The 22,274-nt window shown below is 35.7% G+C and overlaps 1 protein-coding gene across 3 annotated transcripts in view; it reads left to right on the top strand.

Moving 5' to 3' along the window:
• RTN4 (reticulon 4) overlaps window positions 1-22,274 on the top strand; it is a 73,827-nt gene that overhangs the window by 11,520 nt on the left and 40,033 nt on the right. The window contains exons 2-3 of one of the 3 annotated variants that reach the window (XM_047852482.1): window positions 11,899-11,955; window positions 12,627-15,017. The exons of 1 other annotated variant lie outside the window; for it this stretch is intronic. In XM_047852482.1, coding sequence (XP_047708438.1) covers window positions 11,899-11,955; window positions 12,627-15,017 — 2,448 coding nt within the window. The remainder of the gene's footprint in view (window positions 1-11,898; window positions 11,956-12,626; window positions 15,018-22,274) is intronic. One more of the 3 variants, XM_047852483.1, reaches the window with a different exon arrangement.

Here is a 22,274-nt window from a genome sequence, read left to right as displayed (position 1 = left end):
TGTGATGTGTCTTTTGCTTGCTGTTACATAGCGTTGTAATGTCTTTTTCTGATTTATTGTAGGGAGTTCTTTATATACTCTGGATAAGTCTTTTGTCAGATGTATGCATTATGAATATATTCTCCTAATCTGTAGCTTGCTTGTTAATTTTATTTATGGTTTCCTGTTATTTTTATTGATAGTTTCTTTTGGTGAGTGTAATTTTCTAATTTTGAAGAAGTCTTTTAATTTATCAGTTTTTTTCTTTTATGGTTAGTGCTTTTTTTTTTTTTTTTTTTTTTGGCAGATTACAGATACATTTTTTTTTCCCTTCCAAGATTTTACTTAAATTCAAGTTAGTTAACATATAGAATAATATTAGTTTCAGGAGTAAAATTTAGTGATTCATCACTTACATATAACACCCAATGCTCATACCAACAAGTGCCTTCCTTAATGCCCATCACCCATTTAGCCCATCCCTCCCACGCAACACTCCTCCAACAACCCTCAGTTTGTTCTCTATATTTAAGAGTCTCTTATGTTTTGCCTGCCTCCCTCTCTGTTTTTATCTGGTTAGTGCTTTCTGTGTGCTGTCCAAAACATCTTTGCCTACTTCAAGGTTGTGAATATTCTGTTTTTTTCTAGAAGCTTTCTTTTAGCTTTTATGTTTATTAAAAAAATTTTATTTTATTTTTTTAAGTTTATTTGGGGAGAGAGAGAGCGCGCGCGCACGCACAAGCACAAGCAGGGGAGGGGCAGAGAGAAGGAGAGACAAAATCCCAAACAGGCTTTGAGCCATCAGTGTAGAACCGATGAACTGTAAGATCATGACCTGAGGGGAAGTCAGACGCTTAACCAGCTGAGCTACCCAAGTGCCTCAAATAGCTTTTATGTTTAAATCTAATACACATTTTGAATTAATGTTTGTCCGTGGAAGTGTTACAGATCCACATTCATTTTTCCATAAAAATATCCAGTTACCCCGGCAGATTATCTTTTGGAAAGAATTTATCTTTTCTCATTGCTTTGGCACCTTTGTTGAAAATCAGTGACCAGACATACATCTGTTTTGTTCTGTTGATTTATTTTTTCCTATCCTTTTGCCAGTATTAGACTGTTTTGATGGGTATAGTTTTACAAGCTTTAAGTAGTCTTAGAATCAAGTAGTGTGCCTACTCCAAGTGTTACTTTTTATTTTCAAAATAGTTTTGCCCTTTCTATGTCTATTGTATGTGCATATACATTTTAGAATCAGCTTGATCATGTCTACAAAATGTCTGCTTGGAATTTGATTGGTATTGCGTTGAGTCTAAAGAGCAATATGGGGAAAGTTGACATTTGAGGGTTTGAAGCATTATAACAAGCTAACAGGATAGTCTGCCGTAGTTTCTTGAATGCTGGCAGAAGACACAGATACCTGGGTCAGAGATAGAAGACTTTATTACTCAGCAATGTAAATAGGTGGAATATCAGCATTTTCTTGTGCACGTTCCCTACTCCCCATTTCCTATAGAGCAACACTGGAGAGTGCCAAGTGACACTTATTCTTGCCATGGGCTGAATAAGGAAAGGAACTTAGGGAAACTGAATTGTATGATGTAATAAGTATGCCTGGTGCTCAAAAGGAAGACACATATCTCTGTCTCCAGGATTGTTCCGTATATAAACATCTTTGAAAAGATAGTCAGGAGCAAAGGTGTTCAGTACCCAATCCTTCTGCTTATAAAATGTGCAAAAACACAGGAAGCATAGAGTACTCTTTCCTAACACTTAACATTAAATCTTTCAATCCATGGACATGATGTCTCTTTCTCTCTGTTAAGATCTTTATAATTTCTCAGCAGTGTTTTGTAATTTTGTTTAGAGGTTTTATACGAATAATTTTTGTAAATTAATTTTCTTGTAATATCCTTGTTTAGTTTTGGTACTAATGCCTAATTATAGAAGATGTTTTGGGAAGTGTTTGCTCTTTATACATTGAAAGAATTTGTATAAACATCTTTAGATATTTACAGAGTTTAGCAGTTTAGCAGTGAAGCCATTTGGGCTTAGAGTTTTCTTTATGGAGAAGGTTTTAAATTGTAAATATACTCTATTTAAGTGATATAGGGATATTCAGATTTTCTATTTCTGTTTGTGTCACTCTTGGAAGTCACTCTATTTCTGCTTGTGTCACTCTTCAAGGAATTTGTTCTTTCCTTGATGAGTGGACATCAAGGAATTTGTCCACCCATTTGTCTTATTTGTTGGCATAAACTTGTTCATAATCGTTTATGGTTTTATGATCGTTAGTGATAATTCTTTTATTTTTAGTACTTGCTTTTCTTTTCTTTTTCTTGATCATTTTAGGGGTTGTCAATTATCTTCATCTTTTCAAGGAACCAGCTTTTAGTTTCACCGATTTTTCTCTATTTGGTTGTTTTCTGTATCACAGGATTCTGCTCTTATTTTTATTATTTATTTTCTTCTACTTATTTGGGTTTAACTTGGTTTTCTTTCTCTAATTTCTTAAGGTGGAAACTTTAAAGTTTGAATATAACTCTTTTTTCTCAAAGTGTTTAGAGCTGTGAATTTCTGAGCATTACTTTAGCTATATCCCACAAATTTCCATTATCATTCAATTTAAAATTAAATCTTTAATTTCTTCTGTGTTATTTAGAATTGTGTTGTTTACTTTTCATACATTTGGGGATTTTCCAGATATTTTTGTCTTATTGTAATTTCAGTTTAATTCATGTGGTCAGAGAACATATACTTCATGATTTCAGTCCTTTGAAATTCACTGAGACTTGTTTTATAGACCCAGAAATGGTTAAATTGGTGAATGTACCATGTGTACTTGAGAAGGTTGTGAATTCTGTTGTTGGTTATAGTGCTCTATAAAAGTCAGGTTTAGTTCGTTGATAGTATTGTCTAAATCATCTGTATTCTTGGATTGGTGTGTATATGTGCATGAGTCTGTCAGGTGAGACTTGAATGTTAAAATTTTAAAATAAAATTTGTAGATTTGTCTATGTCTTTCTTTAGTTTTTCCTTCATATATTTCCCATACACTTTAGTGTTGGTGTATCTATTTAGTGTTATGTCTGTTTACTTGTTTATCATTAACTGATGCCTCTCTTTATCTCTGGTAATCTCAAGGTAATACTCTGTCTTAGAATCTGCTTTGCTCAACATTAACATTAAGCACTTCAGATTTTGTAGGGTATATGTTTGGATGATATATATATCCTTTTACATTCTTTTACTTTTAATTACCTATGTTTTTATATTTAAAGTGTGTCCTGTAAAGGGCCAAAGTATGGTTTTTATCTAGTCTAAAAACCTCTGCCTCCTAATTGGATCCATTTACATTCAGTGTAATTATTCATATGGCTCATTTAAATCTTCATTTTCTTGGGCGCTTCGGTGACTCAGTTGGTTGAGCCACCTGGTTGAGCCCAGGCCATGATCTAGCAGTTTGTGAGTTCCAGCCCTGTGTCAAGCTCTATGCTAACAGCTTAGAGCCTGGAGCCTGCTTGGCATTCTGTGTCTCCCTCTCTCTCTGCCCCTCCCCTGCTTGCGCTCTGTCTCTATCAAAAAATAAATAAACATTTAAAAATTAAACTGGGGGGGCGCCTGGGTGGCGCAGTCGGTTAAGCGTCCGACTTCAGCCAGGTCACGGTCTCGCGGTCCGGGAGTTCGAGCCCCGCGTCGGGCTCTGGGCTGATGGCTCAGAGCCTGGAGCCTGTTTCCGATTCTGTGTCTCCCTCTCTCTCTGCCCCTCCCCCGTTCATGCTCTGTCTCTCTCTGTCCCAAAAATAAATAAACGAAAAAAAAAAAAAAAAAAAACAGTATGAGACAGGATTCACATTAGTTGATGAAGAATTTCTTTAAAAAAAAAAAAATAATAAAATAAACTGGGGCGCCTGGGTGGCGCAGTCGGTTAAGCGTCCGACTTCAGCCAGGTCACGATCTTGCGGTTCGTGAGTTCGAGCCCCGCGTCGGGCTCTGGGCTGATGGCTCAGAGCCTGGAGCCTGTTTCCAATTCTGTGTCTCCTTCTCTCTCTGCCCCTCCCCCGTTCATGCTCTGTCTCTCTCTGTCCCAAAAATAAATAAACGTTGAAAAAAAAAAAATTAAAAAAAAAATTAAAAAAACATGTTCATTTTCTCTTTGCCTCTTCTGCTTTTGTTCTTTTATACTTTTCTATATTCCTTCCATTCTTTGTCCTTTTATTGTCCTATATTTTGCTTCCACATATATTGCATACAGTAATTAGAGCTTCAGAAATCAATTATTCTTTAAAGAAATTAAGAAATGAGAATAACAATATATTTATCATTTTATGATATTCATCATTTCTTTGAAGAAATTATGGAATGAGAATATTTTGTGTTTACTCAGGTATTTACCAATTTTTTTTTCTTCATTTGTTCCTGAAGATCCAGGTTACTATCTAGTATCATTTTTCTTCAGTGTGAAGAACTGCATTTAACATTGATTGTAGTACAGGTCTCTTGGTGATAATTTCTTTCAGTTTTTGTTTTCATCTTTTGTTTATCTGATAATACTTTATTCATCTGTATTTTTGAAGGATATTTTTGATGGATACAGTCAGTCTTATTGTTCATGGTAGTTCTGTTCTCTAAAGTCAAAGAAAACACTTAATTAGCAAATCCTGAATCATTGCCTCAAGGGAAAATACAGGGTTAGATTCCTGTGAACCTCTAGTCACAGTATTGTTACCTGATGAATATATCTTTGTTTCATATGTGTTTCTATTTAAAGACATGTTACTTAATATACAGTGTTGATTTATCAACATTAAACTCAAGGCCAACAGAACTATAACTTATGCCTGAATGAAGCTCATCTAACACACGTGTTTTCTCTGTAAGGTACATCATGGCCTTCTTGTGGTTAAGAATACTAGCTAGCACTTAAGCACTATTCTGAGTGGCCATTTTAAACAAATCACAAAAATTTAGTGTATGACACTAAATAAACTGCAGAAAGCACACGTATTTGTAGTATGAGAGCTGAAACAGGAAGGCATACGGTTGCCTTGTTTGACGTTACCTGGGAATGTGTTTTAGATGACTGGAATGTTGTGCTGCTCTGCACATGACCACTGCTAAGTATTGATCTGGGGAATATCAATTTAGTACACAATCTGACAAATAGCAGTCAGTGAATAATGATTGTATGTAATTCTAGGTTGGTAGATGTGTCATCATATAAAGATATTATCTTCCATATTCCATTGTTTCCAGTGGCAGCTGAGGTCATTCTTATTGCTGTTTCTCTACCTATTTCCTTTGTTTTTAAGATTTTCTATATCTTTAGTTTTTAACAGTTTGATCTCTACAATGTATTTCTTTCTGGTTTATTCTACCCAGGGTTTACTGAGCCTTTTGGATCTGTGGATTTGGTATTTTCCATCACAGTTGTCAAATTTTAGGCCATTTATATCTTTCCCTTTGTTCCTCCCTCCCTCCCTTCCTCTGCTTCAGTCACTTTTGCCTTCTTTAGGGACTCCAATTACATATACTTTAACTGCTTGATTGTCTTGCAGGTCACTGAGACTCTTTCTTTTTTTTCCATGATGTGCTTCAGTTGGGATAGTTCTGTTGATCTTTCTTTAAGCTTATTGATCTTTTCTTCTCCATTGCCCAGTCTGCTTTAAGTCCATCTAGTGGGTTTTTCTTTCACTTAATGTAATTTTCAATCCTAGGATTTTCATTTGGTTCTCTCTTCTATATTTCTCTTCCAGGAGTCTCTCTCCATTCACTTGTTATGTCCATCTTTTATTGTATCTACGTAGGAATATTTTAATAGCTATTGTAATTTTCATTTTAGTGCTTATGAATACAATGTTTACATTATTTCTTTGTTTATATTGGCTGTTTCTCTTATGCTCATATTTTCTTTTCATGTCCAATAATATTTTATTCTACACTGGTTGCCATGGATTTGGTGTTAGTGTTGTTCTGGAAGTCAGTTTGCTGGCAAATCATCTTGACCTTTTCAAACTTTGATTTTAAAGTTAGGGTTTAGAGCAGGGCTTGGCTTTTTTTTTTTTTTTTTTTTTTAAGGGTAAAGCAGTAAATATTTTAAGCTTGTGCATCATGTAGGTTCTTTCCTAAATACTTAAGTTTGCCCTTGTAATGCCAAAGTAGCCATAGAGGATACATCACACAAATTGACATGGCTGTCTTCCAATATAACTTTGGCCCACGAGCCATATTTTGCTAACTCGTGGTCTAAGTCTAGACCAAGTAACCTTTAGTTTAGGGTTAAAGTAATCCTCCTCTTAAGATGTGCCTTTCCTCGGGTCACATTTTTATACTTGGGGTGTTCAGCAAGATCTCTTCACTCTGGCTTATCAAAAACTTTCGATCATGTCTTCCAGTACAGAGTCTGACCTCCAGAATATACGTTTAGTTCACAACTCTTTCATAGATTCTCTGCTTGGCCTTGGTAGGTCTTGTGCTGTATATGTGTTGCATAGTTCAAACAGAGATTTAAAAGGAATCTCTATCCAGATTTCTGGAGCTCCTTTTCTGTGAAGTTTTCCTTTGTATGTTACCTTGCCCCACAAATTCCAGACAGCTTAGCTGTTAACTCAACTTGGCCAGAGTGTTAGTATTCTTGGGCTCCTTTTCCATGTACTGTAGACAGAGTGTCTTCAAGTAGAAAGCCAGGGCATCATCTGGCATGCTTTCCTCTTCTCAGGAATTATACCCTTCATGTTCATGTACTTCATGTTATCCAGTGTCTCATGACAGTTGCTTCATATATTTTGCCCAGTTTTATAGTTGTTTATATGAGACAAGTTAGTCTGATATAATTATTCTCCTAGCAAAAGTTTTTTTCTGTGACTTTAAAATGAAGTTTATTTCCTGTGCTTTATAAATTACTTATGATTTTTATTGACTGACCAGTTATACTTTTGGCTGAAAAACTGGTTTTGAAATGAACATGTCAAAGAAAATATTTAGTATAAGAGTATGTGAACATTGGTGAGATCGTGATAGCGTATTTTGAATTGACCAGTAATAAATTCAAAACTGACATACCACTTTTACTTTTTAATGTTCAAAAAAAAGTTTTTAAATTAAAAAATTTTTATTTTAGAGAGAGAGTGTGAGTGGCAGAGAGGGGCAGAGGGAGAGAGAATCTTAAGTAGGCCCCATACTCAGCACAGAGCCATTGGGCTCTATCCCATGACCCTGGGATCATGACTTGAGCTGAAAATCAAGAGTTGGACGCTCAACCAACTGAACCACCCAGGCACCCACCTTTTACTTTTTAAAAAAGTGACTTAAAAAATAAATCTCTTTTGTGAACTTTAATTTTGAAACTGATCCTTGTGTGATGGAAATAATTAGTATTCAAAGCATATAGCCCTGAAGCTTTAGTCTAAATTTACACTCTAGATTTAAGCTTGGGTAAGGAAATGAATCTAGCATCAGGGCTAACAAAGAGGAATAGCTCATTTGGAAAAAGTTTTATGAATGGTATTCATCTTTCATACTGTCATAAGTATAGTGATTCTGTTCTTTTTACTGAGGGTAATAAGGAAATAAATGTATATCTGTTTGTAGTCACAGTTTAATTATCATTTTCTAGCTTTGTCATTAACTAGCTATGTGACTGAATAAGTCACTTAATTCTCTGAGCTTAGATAACTGGAAATGTTATAGAAAATGAGCAGAAATAAGGTAAGTTTTAAAAAGAAAGTAAAGCTGAATATGGTAAATTTGTGTTTTAGTGGATGTCAGCATTCAGATATGCAGGAGGTGGAGGCGTGGGTTTGGTTGGGAAGAATTATTTATGTTTGATTAACATAGATGGCATGTGAGAAATTGTTGAAATAAGTTTAGACAGTTAAGTGAGGACCGTAAGGTATAGGACCTTATCTGAGAGTTTCAGGTATAATTCAGCAGATAACTGGGAGCTTTTAAATGTTTTGAGCAAGAGAATAAATAGAACTGTCCTGTTAGAAATATTAATTTGATGGCAGTAGAGTAGAGAGACTTAACAGAAAAGTTCTGGCTTCCCTTTTGTGTATTATTTAGTGAAAACTTGTTTTTGTTCATTTAAATATGCCACTGTGTTTTTACTTAGTGTATGTATAATTAAGTCCTTAGAGTTATTTTTTCTGTTTCTTCAAAATAGCACAAATGAGGTTGATGAATAAAGTTTCAATTTCATCCAACAGTTAGAATTTGACATAGTCATAGACAAAGATCATATGAAGAGGGGGACTTGTTTACCGTTTTTGTAAGACCAGTAATATAAGTATGTACATAACATGTCTCAGTAATTCAGAATATTATACTTTTAATACAGTGTCCCATATTATAAAGTAGTTTATTCACTTGTGAAAGTTAGGGTCTTTTATAGAAAAAGGAAGACTAACCTAAAATTAGTAATTTTTTTCAAAAGAAGAAAGTAATTAGTAGGCATTTTAGTCTTAAAAATTTGGTAGCTTAATATGTAAGTGTTGTCAATCAAAATTTTTCTTTAACATCCTTAATTTAGTTTATAAAAAATTTTAAACTTAAGTCCAGGAAGAAAGTACTGCAGGGTAGTTAAAGAAAAGAGCACGGACCTGTATACTCTGGATTCAGGTCTCAGATCCATCATTTTTCAGTTTTGTAACTCTGGGGAAGTTATCTAAACTCTTAGGCCTGTTTCCTCATCTCTGAAATGAGGATAACAGTAGTACCTACTTCATAGGGTGGTTTTGAGTATTGAAAGAGCATCTGAAGAAAATACCTGGCCGGCATTACCGTCTCTCTAAATGTTAATTGTATTGTGAAGTAGAAGAAAATAACCAAATATTTCAGATAACTATAGGGTATTTCCTGGATGACAATTTATCATATTTCAGGAGATCAAACTTGAGGGGCTGATTAAGAAAGAAGACTTCACACCAGTTGCACTTATATTATAAACTCATTCCTCCAAAGATAAAGCACATAACTTAAGAGTTAGACATGTTTACATACTGGCTTTCTGGCCTCCTAGCCCTGAGACTTAGGGCAAGCTGTTTCTTATTCTTCTCCTCTTCCTCCTGCACAACATTTTGAGGGAGGTACTATTATTCTTATTTTACCAATGAGGAAAGGAGGCACAGAGGGGATAAGTAATAACTTTTCTCAGGGTCGCACAGTTGTAAGTGATGAATCTGGGATTTGAACCCAGGCAGTTTGATCCCATGATCCATGATTGCTTCAGGAGAAGTCAGAACAACTGTCCTTCTTCTTGAGGGCCAAATGATAGTGATCTTTTCTGAAATTTTTTTTTTTTTTTTTGCTAACTGCTTTTAGAAATGCAGTTCTTGTTTCATGATTAATTTTGTATTGAATCTCAATGTACAGTTTTTATTTTTTTCAAAATTTAGTGAATATTTGAAATACCAGTTTATAAACTTTCTCAATTGGTCAAGGGCCAGGAATATAGTTTTTACTATAAGAGAGGTTCTGGTATTAGATAGGAATAAGGATACATTTAAAAAATACTTTAAGTTTTTGGCACAAAATTTTAGTTGTAGTTTGTTTTCCCTCTAATTTTAACAGTAATCAGTAACATGTTTTGAATTCACTTTCCACGAAGACTGACCTGCATTTGTGGCTTTCAGTTATATTAACTCAGTGAAGAAGACTGCCATTTTGTTAAGGATTTGCTACCTTTTATTTAGATGTAGTAGCTATGTAATTATTTGGTTTTGCTCTTTGATCCCCAAGTCTCAGTTTTATACAAGATTATAATTCATTATTTTAGCTGAAAGGAATTTTCAAATTCCTTTGTTTTACAAATGAGAAACTATGTAACAAATAAGATCACATAGCAAGTCATCTTTAAGGAGGGTGCACACAGGGGCGCCTGGGTGGCTCAGTTGGTTGAGCGTCCGACTTTGGCTCAGGTCACGATCTCACTGCTTGTGGGGTTGAGCCCCACTTTGGGCTCTCTGCTGACAGCTGAGAAGCTCAGACAGCTGACAGCTCAGAAACTGGAGCCTGCTTTGGATTCTGTGTTTCCCTCGCTCTCTGCCCCTCCCCCATTTGTGCTCTCAAAAATAAATAAACATAAAAAAAAGTGTCTATATGTGTATGTTTTATAAAATCTCATAAGGTGGTGTGTCTTACTGGTTTGGATGAGTTGCCCATCTAACCTATTGTTTTAGGTTATAGGAGACTTTTTAAAAAACACGTATAATGAATTTTCCCTTCGTCACCCCATCTAAGAATCCTTTAGATATGACATCATGTCCAGTATGGATTTATCTAAAATTTATACGGCATTGTGAATTTAATTCTCTTATTCTTCAAGGGGAATATCTATCCTTAGAAGGTATGTCCACGTTAATGATAGTCACATCTCTGTTTCGTTGTTGATCAACCTTGCCTAGTTTGTCCTTCCAGATACAAATATCCAAATTTTTTAGGTTCTCTCCACTAAAGGAATACCTTCCTGCCATTCTTCAGGCTATCTCAAATTGTTTTTTGCTAGAGGCCTTTCTCTAGTATAAACTACAGAAGACCTTTAGCTCAAGATCTCCCGGCTGCAGGTATAAAGTGATGCTGTGCAAGCTTAATATACCAGTAGGTACTGCATTAGTTGTCTCAGGCTGCCACATCAGAGTACCACAGACTGTGTGGCTTAAACAACAGAAATTAATTCCTCACAGCTCTGGAGGTTGGAAAGTCTAAGATCAAGATATGAGCAATGTAGGTTTCATTCTGAGGCCTCTTTTCTTGGCTTATAGGTGGCTGTCATCTCACTGTGTGCTCACATGGCTTCTTTATGTTGCTCAGAGAAGAAGAGGAGGAAGGGGGAAGTGGAGGAGCTGTTGTCACACAGGCATGAACAAGCTCTGGTGTCTCTTATAAGGGCACTAACCATATCAGCCATGGTCCCACCCTCATGACCTCATGTAATCCTAATGACCTCTCTGCATGGCCGCATTGCCAAATGCTATCACACTGGAGGTTAAGGCTTCAACATACGAACTTTGGGGAGGAGGACACACAAAAAAATTAAGTCCGTAACATATAGCATATAGTGGCTAAGAAAACGAGCTCTGGAGTTGCATTGCCCTGAGTCTTATTAGTTATAGATGGAGTGAGTTACTCCTCTGTCAGTCAGTTGTGTTTTTTGTTTCATTTTGTTTTTTTTTATCTGTTAAATGGGGGATCTTAACCCCACTTATAACAAAGAGTTATAAGGAGTAAAATGAATTCCTGCATGCAAAGAACTTGGTATAACAAGTATCCCTCAGTGTTAATTTTAAACAAAACAAGACTGATGATAATAATTATCTTCCTAATGATAATTAGTATTTTCTTTGCAATTTGGACAGTGGCGCATAGGACTAATATCCTCAAGGAATAGTGCACAGTGACTATTAGAATGTTTTTCTTTAAAGGTAGACAACCTGGAATATAAGAAAATATGCATGATTCTCTGAAAGTGTTCTTCTGAACTGAACATATGCCAATAAAAAAGGATTAAGCAAAAGTAATTATTAATTTTACTCATGCATCTTTTTAATTTTAGGCTTGACTAGGGCAAATAAGTTACCTATCTGAAAATGTGAATAAAAGCTTTGGATGTCATGTTAACTGAGAATAATAATATCTTAAGGTTACTTTTGTTTATGAAATTCTTTAACATAAACATGTTATTGCCTCTTGAAAAACGATAGGTTCTGTGGATATGATTTAATCATCTTTATAATATAAATATATAATGATAATTTAATCCAAATTAATGGTACTACTTTTTCCTTTCCATCTTGGCTTTTTCTTTATAAAAGTTTTGTGTTAACTTATTACAGACTGAACCCTTGCTTGCTCCTCTTATCTTTAGTCTCCTTCAAACTCTGTCTTTATTTCTGCTGAGGTTATATTCTATTTGTTTTTCAGATGAGACACTTTTTGCTCTTCCTGCTGCATCTGAGCCTGTGATACACTCCTCTGCAGGCAAGTTCTTTCTGCTAGCCTTTTATCTTCTGTGTATTCTAACTTTGACTCTTTAGTTTTATTAACTCTGTACAGAGTGGATTCAGTTACTAAAATTTAGCATGGTTCCAAGAATGTTTGTCTATTGAAAAAGTTGAAATTTGCATTTTATATGCTATGTCCAAGAGACAAATGGGCAGAACATGATTAATAATTGGTTATATGTAAGGAATTCTTGGACCCTTGATTTACATTTGTATATTGATTAGTCCTTTTCTCCAAATACAGTTTACTTGCTTATGGCTGAAAGGCTTTCATAGAAATGAATGCCACTCTATCGCATTTAATTATTCAGTGCCTTTTCTATACTGCCACACCCTCTTCTCAATTCTCTTGTCCTCTTCTAGTTAGAAGTAGCTTTTCTCAATTGATTATACTTGAGGTTTTTTTCTTAGACTTGATTTATGTCTTTTCATAGCATGCAATTGCCTCTGTAGCCATGCACGTTTTGACAATAGCTTTAATTCTTTCCGTAATGATTCAAGACTACTTGATTATTATTTATTGTTATTTACATTTAAGTTTAGTTAACAGTAACTCTTTACTAATAGTATTTTGAATCTGTCATAAAACTTGCATTAACTCTGAGAACGCTGGCATTCTCTAACTTTCCTTTCTGTCCATGGTCACAGAAAAAATTATGGACTTGAAGGAGCAGCCAGGTAACACTGTTTCCACTGGTCAAGAGGATTTTCCATCTGTCCTGCTTGAAACTGCTGCTTCTCTTCCTTCTCTGTCTCCCCTCTCAGCTGCTTCTTTTAAAGAACATGAATATCTTGGTAATTTATCAGCAGTATTACCCACTGAAGGAACGCTTCAAGAAACATCAGCAGAAGCTTCTAAAGAGTTCACAGAGAAGGCAAAAAATCCATTTATAGACAGAGATTTAACAGAGTTTTCACAATTGGAATACTCAGAAATGAGAGTTTCATTCGGTGGCTCTCCAAAAGCAGAGTCTGCCATTAAAGCAAATCCTAGGGAAGAGAATAAGGATGAAAAAGAGGATTTAGTTAGTGATAATATCCTTCGAAATCAACAAGAGTTACCTGTAGCCCTTACTGAATCAGTTAAAGAAGAGGACAAAGTTATGCTTCCAGAAAAAACAAAGGTTAGTTTTAATGAAAAGGGAATTGCAGCAGAAGCTCCTATGAGGGAAGAATACGCAGACTTCAAGCCATTTGAACGAGTATGGGACGTGAGAGATACAAGCAAGCAAGACAGTGATGTGTTGGCTGCTGAAGTTAATATAGAGAGCAAGTTGGAGAGTAAAGTGGATAAGAAATGTTTTGCTGATAGCCCTGAACCAACAAATCATGAAAAAGATAGTGAAAGCAGTAATGATGATATTTCTTTTCCCAGTACACCAGAAGCTGTAAAAGATGGTTCAGGAGCATATATCACATGTGCTCCCTTTAACCCGACAGCAGCTGAAAACCTTTCAACAAACATTTTTCCTTTGTTGGCAGATCATACTTCAGAAAATAAGACAGATGAAAAAAAGATAGAAGAAAAAAAGGCCCAAATTGTAACAGAGAAGAATGTTAGTACCAAAGCATCAAATCCTTTCCTTGTAGCAACACAGGATTCTGAGACCGATTATGTCACAACAGATAATTTGTCAAAGGTGACTGAGGAAGCAGTGGCAAACATGGCTGAAGGTCTAACCCCAGATTTAGTACAGGAAGCATGTGAAAGTGAATTGAATGAAGCTACAGGCACGAAGATCGCTTTTGAAACAAAAATGGACTTGGTTCAAACATCAGAAGCTATGCAGGAGTCCCTCTACCCTGTGGCACAGCTTTGCCCATCCTTTGAAGAATCTGAAGCTACTCCGTCACCAGTTTTGCCTGATATTGTTATGGAAGCACCATTAAATTCTGTAGTTCCTAGTGCTGGTGCTTCTGCAGTGCAGCCCACTTCTTCACAATTAGAAGCTCCTTCTTTAGTTAATTACGAAAGCATAAAACCTGAGCTTGAAAATCCCCCACCGTATGAAGAGGCCATGAATGTATCCCTAAAAAATGTATCAGGAATAAAGGAAGAAATTAAAGAGCCTGAAAGTATTAAGGTAGCTGTTCAAGAAACAGAAGCTCCTTATATATCTATTGCATGTGACTTAATTAAAGAAACAAAGCTCCCTACTGAACCAACTTCAGATTTCTCTGATTACTCAGAAATAGCAAAAGTTGCACAGCCAGTGCCTGATCATTCTGAGTTAGTTGAAGATTCCTCACCTGATTCTGAACCAGTTGACTTATTTAGTGATGATTCAATACCTGAAGTTCCACAAAAACAGGATGAAGCTGTGATACTTGTGAGAGAAAATCTGATGGAGACTTCATCCCAGTCAGTGATAGAACCTGAACATAAGGAAAAACTCAGTGCTTCACTACCACCTGAGGGGGGAAAGCCCTATTTGGAATCTTTTCAGCCCAGTTTAGACACTACAGAAGATACCTTCTTACCCAATGAAGTTTCAACACTGACCCAAAAGGAGAAAATTCCTTTGCAGATGAAGGAGCTCAGTGCTGCAGTTTATTCAGATGATGGCTTATTTATTGCTAAGGAAGCAAAAATAAGAGAGAGTGAAACATTCTCAGATTCATCTCCAATTGAGATTATAGATGAGTTCCCTACATTTGTCAGTTCTAAAACTGATTCTCCTCCTAAGTTAACCACTGACCTAGAAGTATCCCACAAAAGTGAGATCGCTAATGTCCAGGATGAAGCTGGGTCATTACCTTGCTCAGAGTTACCCCATGACCTTTCTTTCAAGAATGTACAACCTAAAGATGAAGATAAAGTCCATGTCCCAGATGAACTCTCCAAAGATAGGTCTGATATTTTGAAGGTGCCCTTACTGCCTCCAGATGTTTCTGCTTTGGCCACTCAAACCGAAATAGGCAGTATAGTGAAACCCAAAGTTCTTGTGAAAGAAGCTGAGAAAAAAACCCCTTCTGATACAGAACAAGAGAACAGATCACCATCTGCTTTATTTTCAGCAGAGCTGAGTAAAACTTCAGGTAATCAGTCCATACATTGTTTTGTACTTTCTTGCTAGCTTTTGACTTACGGAATATTCCACTACATTTTGTGTGGTATATTACATTCACAGTATCTAATATATCACATTGATAAGAATTCTTTACTACTGTTTCAGAAGTTCAGTGTTGTTTTTTTTTTTTTTTGCACTCACTGTTCGTCCTTGCTCATAACTTTTTCCACACAATTATTTATTGCTCCTTTTTATATTGCACCATGGAACTAGAAAATTTTATTAGAATTGGCTTCATGTCTTTCTTTTCTTTTCCTTCAGTATTTCCTCATAGCATGGAGATTAGGAGATACTAAAACAAAATATTTCCAGATGCATTTACTGTTGTTTTCCCAGAAATTACTTGATTTTAAATTTTTATGAAGGAACATTTCTGTAACAAGTCTCCAATATTTCAATATACTGGTGTATTTTCCAGTAATAGGTATAAAGTCACGCATATTGAGTATTTTGTTGAAAAGTGTAAATTGAGGTATGCTGTTATGAATTCTTCTGAAAAGTAGGGATTGTCATTTTTTTTCTTTTGATGCTATATTCTTACACACTTGTGTAAAGTGATTTGCACCTGTGTTTTTTATTTAGCATTCTAACTTAGTTGTGTTTTCTATGAAAATGTGTAGTGATTACTCCCTATTTCTTGAGTATATTTATATGTTGGAGATGGGCAGTACTAGTGGCAGAGAGACGAGGTTAGAGATTGTTGCTATAATTTAAGAAAGAGGAGATGATAAATATTAAGGCAGTGGGATGAGCATGGAGACATAGGACCTGATGTTTGATTGGATATGGACATGAAGGATAAGGGGAGAAGTTAGAGATGACTCCAGGAACCCTGGGTTCCATGTGTTTTCAAGTACACATATGGCGGTATGAGAAACTGAGTTAGAGAACATGAGAGAATAAAGTGGGTTTAAGGAGAGAAGATGAAAAATTCAGCTTTGAATATTTTGCTATTAAAGTGCCTATGAGGTATCCAAGAAGTGATGGATATTGTACATATAAAGCTTTTGAGAGACCTTGGCTATATGTGTTTGTTTATCATGGGCTCAGAGATAGTAATTAAAACCACAGATACTGACTAGGGAGAGCCAAGAAAAAGAAGCTTTAAAGGTGGAAGGATTGGACAGCATTATCAAATGCAATAGAGCTTGGTTAAGATAAGGATTGAGAACTTGTTAAAAAGTAGGGATGGTGTTGGCATGACAATGGCAGGTAGAGTAAATGGGCAGGGCTAGGGGTGCTGAGGGAATGACATTTGAGCAAATGGATGCTGAGTGCTAATTTTTGAGAAATTTGAGATCATGGAGAAAGTGATAGCATGAATGAGGTAGAGGATAGACTTGAGGAAGAACCTTTTTGTTTTTTTAAAGATGGGAATGAAAGTCTAAAGGTGGTAGTAGAAAGTCAGGAGGGGATGGGGTAGGATGAGATCCAGAATTCAGGTGGAGGAATTGGCATATAGAAGAGGAACAATTTTAGGGGCGCCTGGGTGGCGCAGTCGGTTGAGCGTCCGACTTCAGCCAGGTCACGATCTCGCGGTCCGTGAGTTCGAGCCCCGCGTCGGGCTCTGGGCTGATGGCTCAGAGCCTGGAGCCTGTTTCTGATTCTGTGTCTCCCTCTCTCTCTGCCCCTCCCCCGTTCATGCTCTGTCTCTCTCTGTCCCAGAAATAAATAAACGTTGAAAAAAAAATTTAAAAAAAAAAAGAAGAGGAACAATTTTGGAAGATATTGTAGTGAATGGAAGGGAAACTGTGGGTGTTGATACTGCTCGTTTTGTGGCTGGAAGTTGAGGGAGTGTGTGGTGGTTTATGTTTATTTAAAGCAGTATGTTAGGTCATTTGCTGAGAATGAACTAGAACATGCTTGGGTGGAGGAGGTCTGACTAGGGAGAGAGAGGCATTATATTAAGAGTCCAGTCAGGGTTGGAGGTTGAGTCCATACAAGTCTGTATGGTAGAGTGACTTTTCTCTAACTTTGCCCAACATCCTGGGTATAGGTTCAGGGAAGGCAAATGCTTATATTGATTCAAGCTTCTGTTTTGCTGGATGGCCCAGTGGAAGGAGAGTGAATCAAAGGAATTGAGGATTAATAAATAGTAAGGGAGTAGTTTGATGTGATGGACTGTGGCATCTAAGTTGAAGAATGTAAAGAAGACAGCAGAGGGAGTTGATAGGTGTTTTTCCTAAACCATTTGACAGTAAGTTATATACATTGTTTTATCCTTAAGTTCTTCAAAAAGGGCATGTTCTTATATAACCTCAGTACAGCTATTAACTTCATAAATTTACATTGATAAAGTACTTTTTCTAATCTATCTGTATTCCAGTGTGTCTGTTGTGACCTAATGTGTCCTGTATAAGTGTCATCTACTACAAGACCAAATTTTGTAGTCTACTACTAGGGCCAAATTTTGCTTTTAGTTGTCATGTTGCTTTTGGCTGCTTTTGTCTGTTACATTTCCAGTGTTTATCCCTTACATTAACATTTTTTAAGTGTAGGCTCTTCCCCATCTCCACTTTTTTTTTTTTTTAACGTTTATTTATTATTGAGAGACAGAGAGAGACAGGGCATGAGCAGAGGAGGGGCAGAGAGAGAGGGAGACACAGACTCTGAAGCAGGCTCCAGGCTGCATAGAGCTCTCTGGCAGCACAGAACTTGACGCGGGGCTTGAACTCACAGTGAGATCATGACCTGAGCCGAAGTCGACGCTCAACTGACTGAGCCACCCAGGCGCCCCCCCCCCCATCTCCCTTTTTAATAGAATGTTCTTATATTACATTTGTCTGCTGTTTGTCAGAGATTCGATTGGGGTTTTGGATTCATGGCCAAAATGAAGATGTGTAGTACCCCTTACCCTTCTCATGGTATATCTGAAGGTACCCACTATTCATTAAATCCCTCATCGATGAGGTTAATTTCTATCATCTGGTTAAGGTGGCCCTCATTTCCCTACTGTATAATTGCTTTCTTCTTCCCTTGGAACTAATAAGCAGTCTGAGGGGTGACATTTCAAGACTACAGATACCCTGCTCCCCATCAAAATTCCCTCCTAGATTTAGTGTCACTGTTTACCATTAAGGTTGCAAAATGATAATTTTTCAATTCCAACACTTCCTTCACATTTATTAGTCATTCCATGGCATTCTGCTACTGTTAGCATTCTGCTTTTCTGTGATTTGATTAGTTAATTACCAATATGGATTTATAAGTTTCTCTTTTCCCCCTAATGGTTTATAATTCATTACTGAATTATAATTCATTAATTGTTTTGTTTATAAATTGTCCCATATTAGAAGGGCCCTGTTCAGGTTGGCCCAAGGATGTGCAGCTATCCTTCTTTTTGGGATGGAGAGAGAAGCTCTTCTGACTTTCTAGTCTAACAAAATATAGGCTCATCTATGTCTGTTCTACCGCAGCCCTGAAATCAATCATTTCTTGAAGGATCCCTGATTCTTTTTAGTTGAGAGTCTATTTCCAGAAGATTGTTTCTTTCTTCTCTCCTTTCATATTTGTATGTTCCTTCTGTAGTGAGAACCCTGGCAGCTAACACATTTACTCATTTACTTGATCGTTTAATATTTCTAAGATAGTTTTAGAATGTTTTCTAATATCGTTATAGTAAACACAATAAAATAATTCAAAGTTATTTTGCAAATCTACACCCCAATCCTGCCCAAGATTGAATGTATATAGTCAAGTACAAGTTACTTGGATTAGTTACCCCTCCTTTCTCCCCCTTCCTTCTCTCTTCCCCAGCCTTCAGTGTGGTTATAATTCTCATTTGAAATATAGTTAGGTCAATTTGTTTCAGTTTTCTTTCAGTTTTAAGTTTTCTTTCTATTTAGGAGGTTTTTAACTTGAGAATTTTCAAAGACTGAGAAAAGCTGAATTTTTCTCATTTTATCTGGAAAAGGGAGCTGCCATTTATGGGAAATCTTCTAAACATCAAGCACTTTGACATAGTCTCTATGATGAGAAAGAAGGAACCATTTTATGAATGACAGCACCACTGTGTGGGACTTAGTCTTATTTCTCGAAGTTACATAGCAAATTATATAGTAAGCACAATACTTTTGAACCTCTGTATTCCAGACATTGGGCTATAACTTTCTTAAGTAATCTTAACTTAATTCCAAAAGGAAGATCATTCCACAAGGAAAATCTTTTTCCCAACAGGTGAATAACGGATTCCAACCTAGAAGGGATTTCTCCCCTTCTCAGTCGTTTTCCATTTTGGAATGAGCATTTAGTATGCTAAATTTTGCAGCAATTGAGGTGCTGTGCTTTTATTACATACATGTTGTGTTGTAACCAATGTTAAGACAGGTTTTAAAAGTCAAGAAAGTTGGGTTACCATGTACATTTTTCTCACATGATTTTCCATATGTAGGGATATCAAAATGAAGGTAACAGTTTTGCTTCCATGTGGAGACTGAATAATCCTCTTGTGAACAGCTATCTTTATTGTTGGTAAGCTGTTGGTAAGGAAAGGTGCTAATGTCTCTCATCCAAACCACTGACATCTTCGCTTCAAAGACATTGATTGTTTACTATGTTTGTTGGTTTGTTGGTTTGCCAATGATGCACAGAGTATTTTTAGTTCATAATTAGAGTATAGATTGTTTTGCTGACCTGCTAGAACTTTCGGTGAGTGAAGTGTAAACCACCAACAACGTGATTGTTTTTTCATTTTATTTAAAGTATGTGATATCTACGTAGTATTGCCATAATAAAGTATTGCCATAATAAAGGACTCATTTAAAAGGGGCCCTTTTTTCTAGGTAAAGAATTAAAAATTATCGTTTGCAGATTTATATATGCTTCTTAAATGTGTTCATGAATAAGAGCTTTCTTTAGATAGTGTTTATAACTTAACATTTTTATTATTAATTTAGGAATTTATAGCCTTTGCAATTTCTCAGTAAAGTTTTACAGATATTAAGGTTTGGTATTTTGGTTTAAATATATTTTTAGTAAGCATATTTAGGATACTTTGATAATTATTAGTTGGACTTTGATTCTGACACTGAGCAGTTAATCTGATAAAAGTAAGAAATTTAGGGGCACCAGGGTGGCTCAGTTTGTTAAGCGTCTGACTTCCAATGACTCAGGTCGTTATCTCACAGTTTGTGGGCTCGAGCCCCGCATCAGGCTCTGTGCTGACAGCTCAGGGCCTGGAGCCTGCTTTGGATTCTGTGTCTCCCTCTCTCTCTGCCCCTCCCCTGCTTGCAGTCTGCCTCTCTCTCAAAAATAAATAAACATTAAAAAAAATTTTTTTAAGAAGAAATTTAAGTACCCTGAAAAATTAACACGCTTAATCTAACAAATTGAGTAGAATACCTTTAGGTGGGAATCTGTTAGTAAATTTAGCTAAATTAGAAATGCGCTGTTGTTAATAAAAGAATCAATTATATTTACTTCAACAAATGTGACTTAAACAAATATCAAATTAATGAGGATTTATTTAGTGCTCACTATGAGCCCAGTACAGATTGAAAATAATTATGAAATATGTACTATAAAAGTTAGGTGACAGTAGTGTGGTTGAAAGACTTCATTTTGGGCATATTAACAGACCTGAGTTCTAATTCTGGCTTTATTATGGATTATAGCTGTATGACCTTAAGCAAATGTTTTAATCTGTTTGAGCTTAGTAGTTAGAATTTGTCTGAAGGACCTGCTATCAGTAAAGTCAGATCGATGATATATGAAACATTCTGTAGTAATGCATGCTCATTATACAAATTTGAGAAGTAGAGAAAACTATTGAGATGAAAAAAATTTGTAATCATATTGCCCAGATATAGTAATTGTTAATATTTTAGAATATATTCTTCTTGTCTATTTTCAATGCATATAGATACTTTATGAATGGAGTAAAAAAAATGTGTTTTAACAAATAGGGATCATAGTCTACACATTGTTTATAGCTTTAAAAAATCAGCAGTATCTTATATAATGCTGACATTTCCATGTCCTTATTCTGCTGCTGCATGATTTTTTAATGCTTACATTTCATTAGTATTGTATATAATTTAACTAGTTTGCTATTGTTGGATTCTTAGGTGGTTTCCAACTTTTTAACTTATAAATAAGGCTGCTGTTAACCTATATTTAAATATTTTACATATCTGAATTACTATTTTTCATAAATTACTAGAAATAAACCCTAGGTAAATGGGTATGACCATTTTTAAGAGTTTTGACAAAACTTGGCTGTCAGAAAAATGGTACTAATTTTTCCCCCCCAAAAGAGTAAGAAAACATCCATTTCTCCATTACCACCTACAGCTGATACTATTTATTTATTTTTGGATAGGTAATACTTCCATATTATACAAAATTCAAAGAGCCCTATGACACTAAGTCTTCTTCCTGTCTCAACAAGCTACCTTGTACTCCTTCAGAGTCCTGTGCTAGGACTTACTTCTTAGATATCCTTCCAGACATTCTGAATTTGGCACTTAAAAAAAGAAAAACCTTTACCAGTTTAATAGGTTGAAGTGGTATCTTGAAGTTTTGATCTTTGATTGTTAGTAAAAGTAAACATGTTTCATGTGTTTATTGGCTATTTTTATGTCTTTTGTGAATTGCCTGTTCATACCCTTTGCCCATTTTTAAATTTAGATGTTTATCTTTTTTCTGATTTTATGAGAGCTCTTTGTACAATGGATGCAAACTCCTGTTATGTTACAGTTTTCCAAACAATTTTTATTTTATTTTATATTTTAGTGGAAATTTTCAGTTTTCACATAGGAAAATTATGTATGTATGTATGTATGTATGTATGTATGTATGGTTTTATTTTTATACTTGATTCTTACCTATTTAAAATTTATTTTGAATACTGCTCAGAGATCCCTTTATCCCACATGTGTTCTTGGTGGTGGAGTTGTTTTCTATTGCTGTTATATTCTGATCTCTAGTTCCCTATTGTCAGGCAGAAAGAGCCAGAAAATTAAGAACATAGTTTTTGTTGGATTGCATGCCTAGAAAATTAGACAGTCTACTGTACTATGGGTGTTGGTGCCATCTAGTGTTGTATATAGAAAGTGAGGTCTATGGAATGTTCTGTAATTGACCATATGGAATAAATTCAGATGATCAGAGAAATTTAGTGAGTTGTGGATATTTGGTTTACATTAACAAATGACTTTATAAAAGGATTTTGACACATTGTGTTGAATCAGACAATGCTTGAATCATGTTATTTTAAACATTATGG

This window comes from Prionailurus viverrinus, chromosome A3 (genome assembly GCF_022837055.1).
Source record: "Prionailurus viverrinus isolate Anna chromosome A3, UM_Priviv_1.0, whole genome shotgun sequence".
NCBI classification, from domain to species: Eukaryota; Metazoa; Chordata; class Mammalia; order Carnivora; family Felidae; genus Prionailurus; species Prionailurus viverrinus.
The sequence above is the reverse complement of the archived record's forward strand: the minus strand, read 5'-3'. Positions and strand labels throughout refer to the sequence as shown.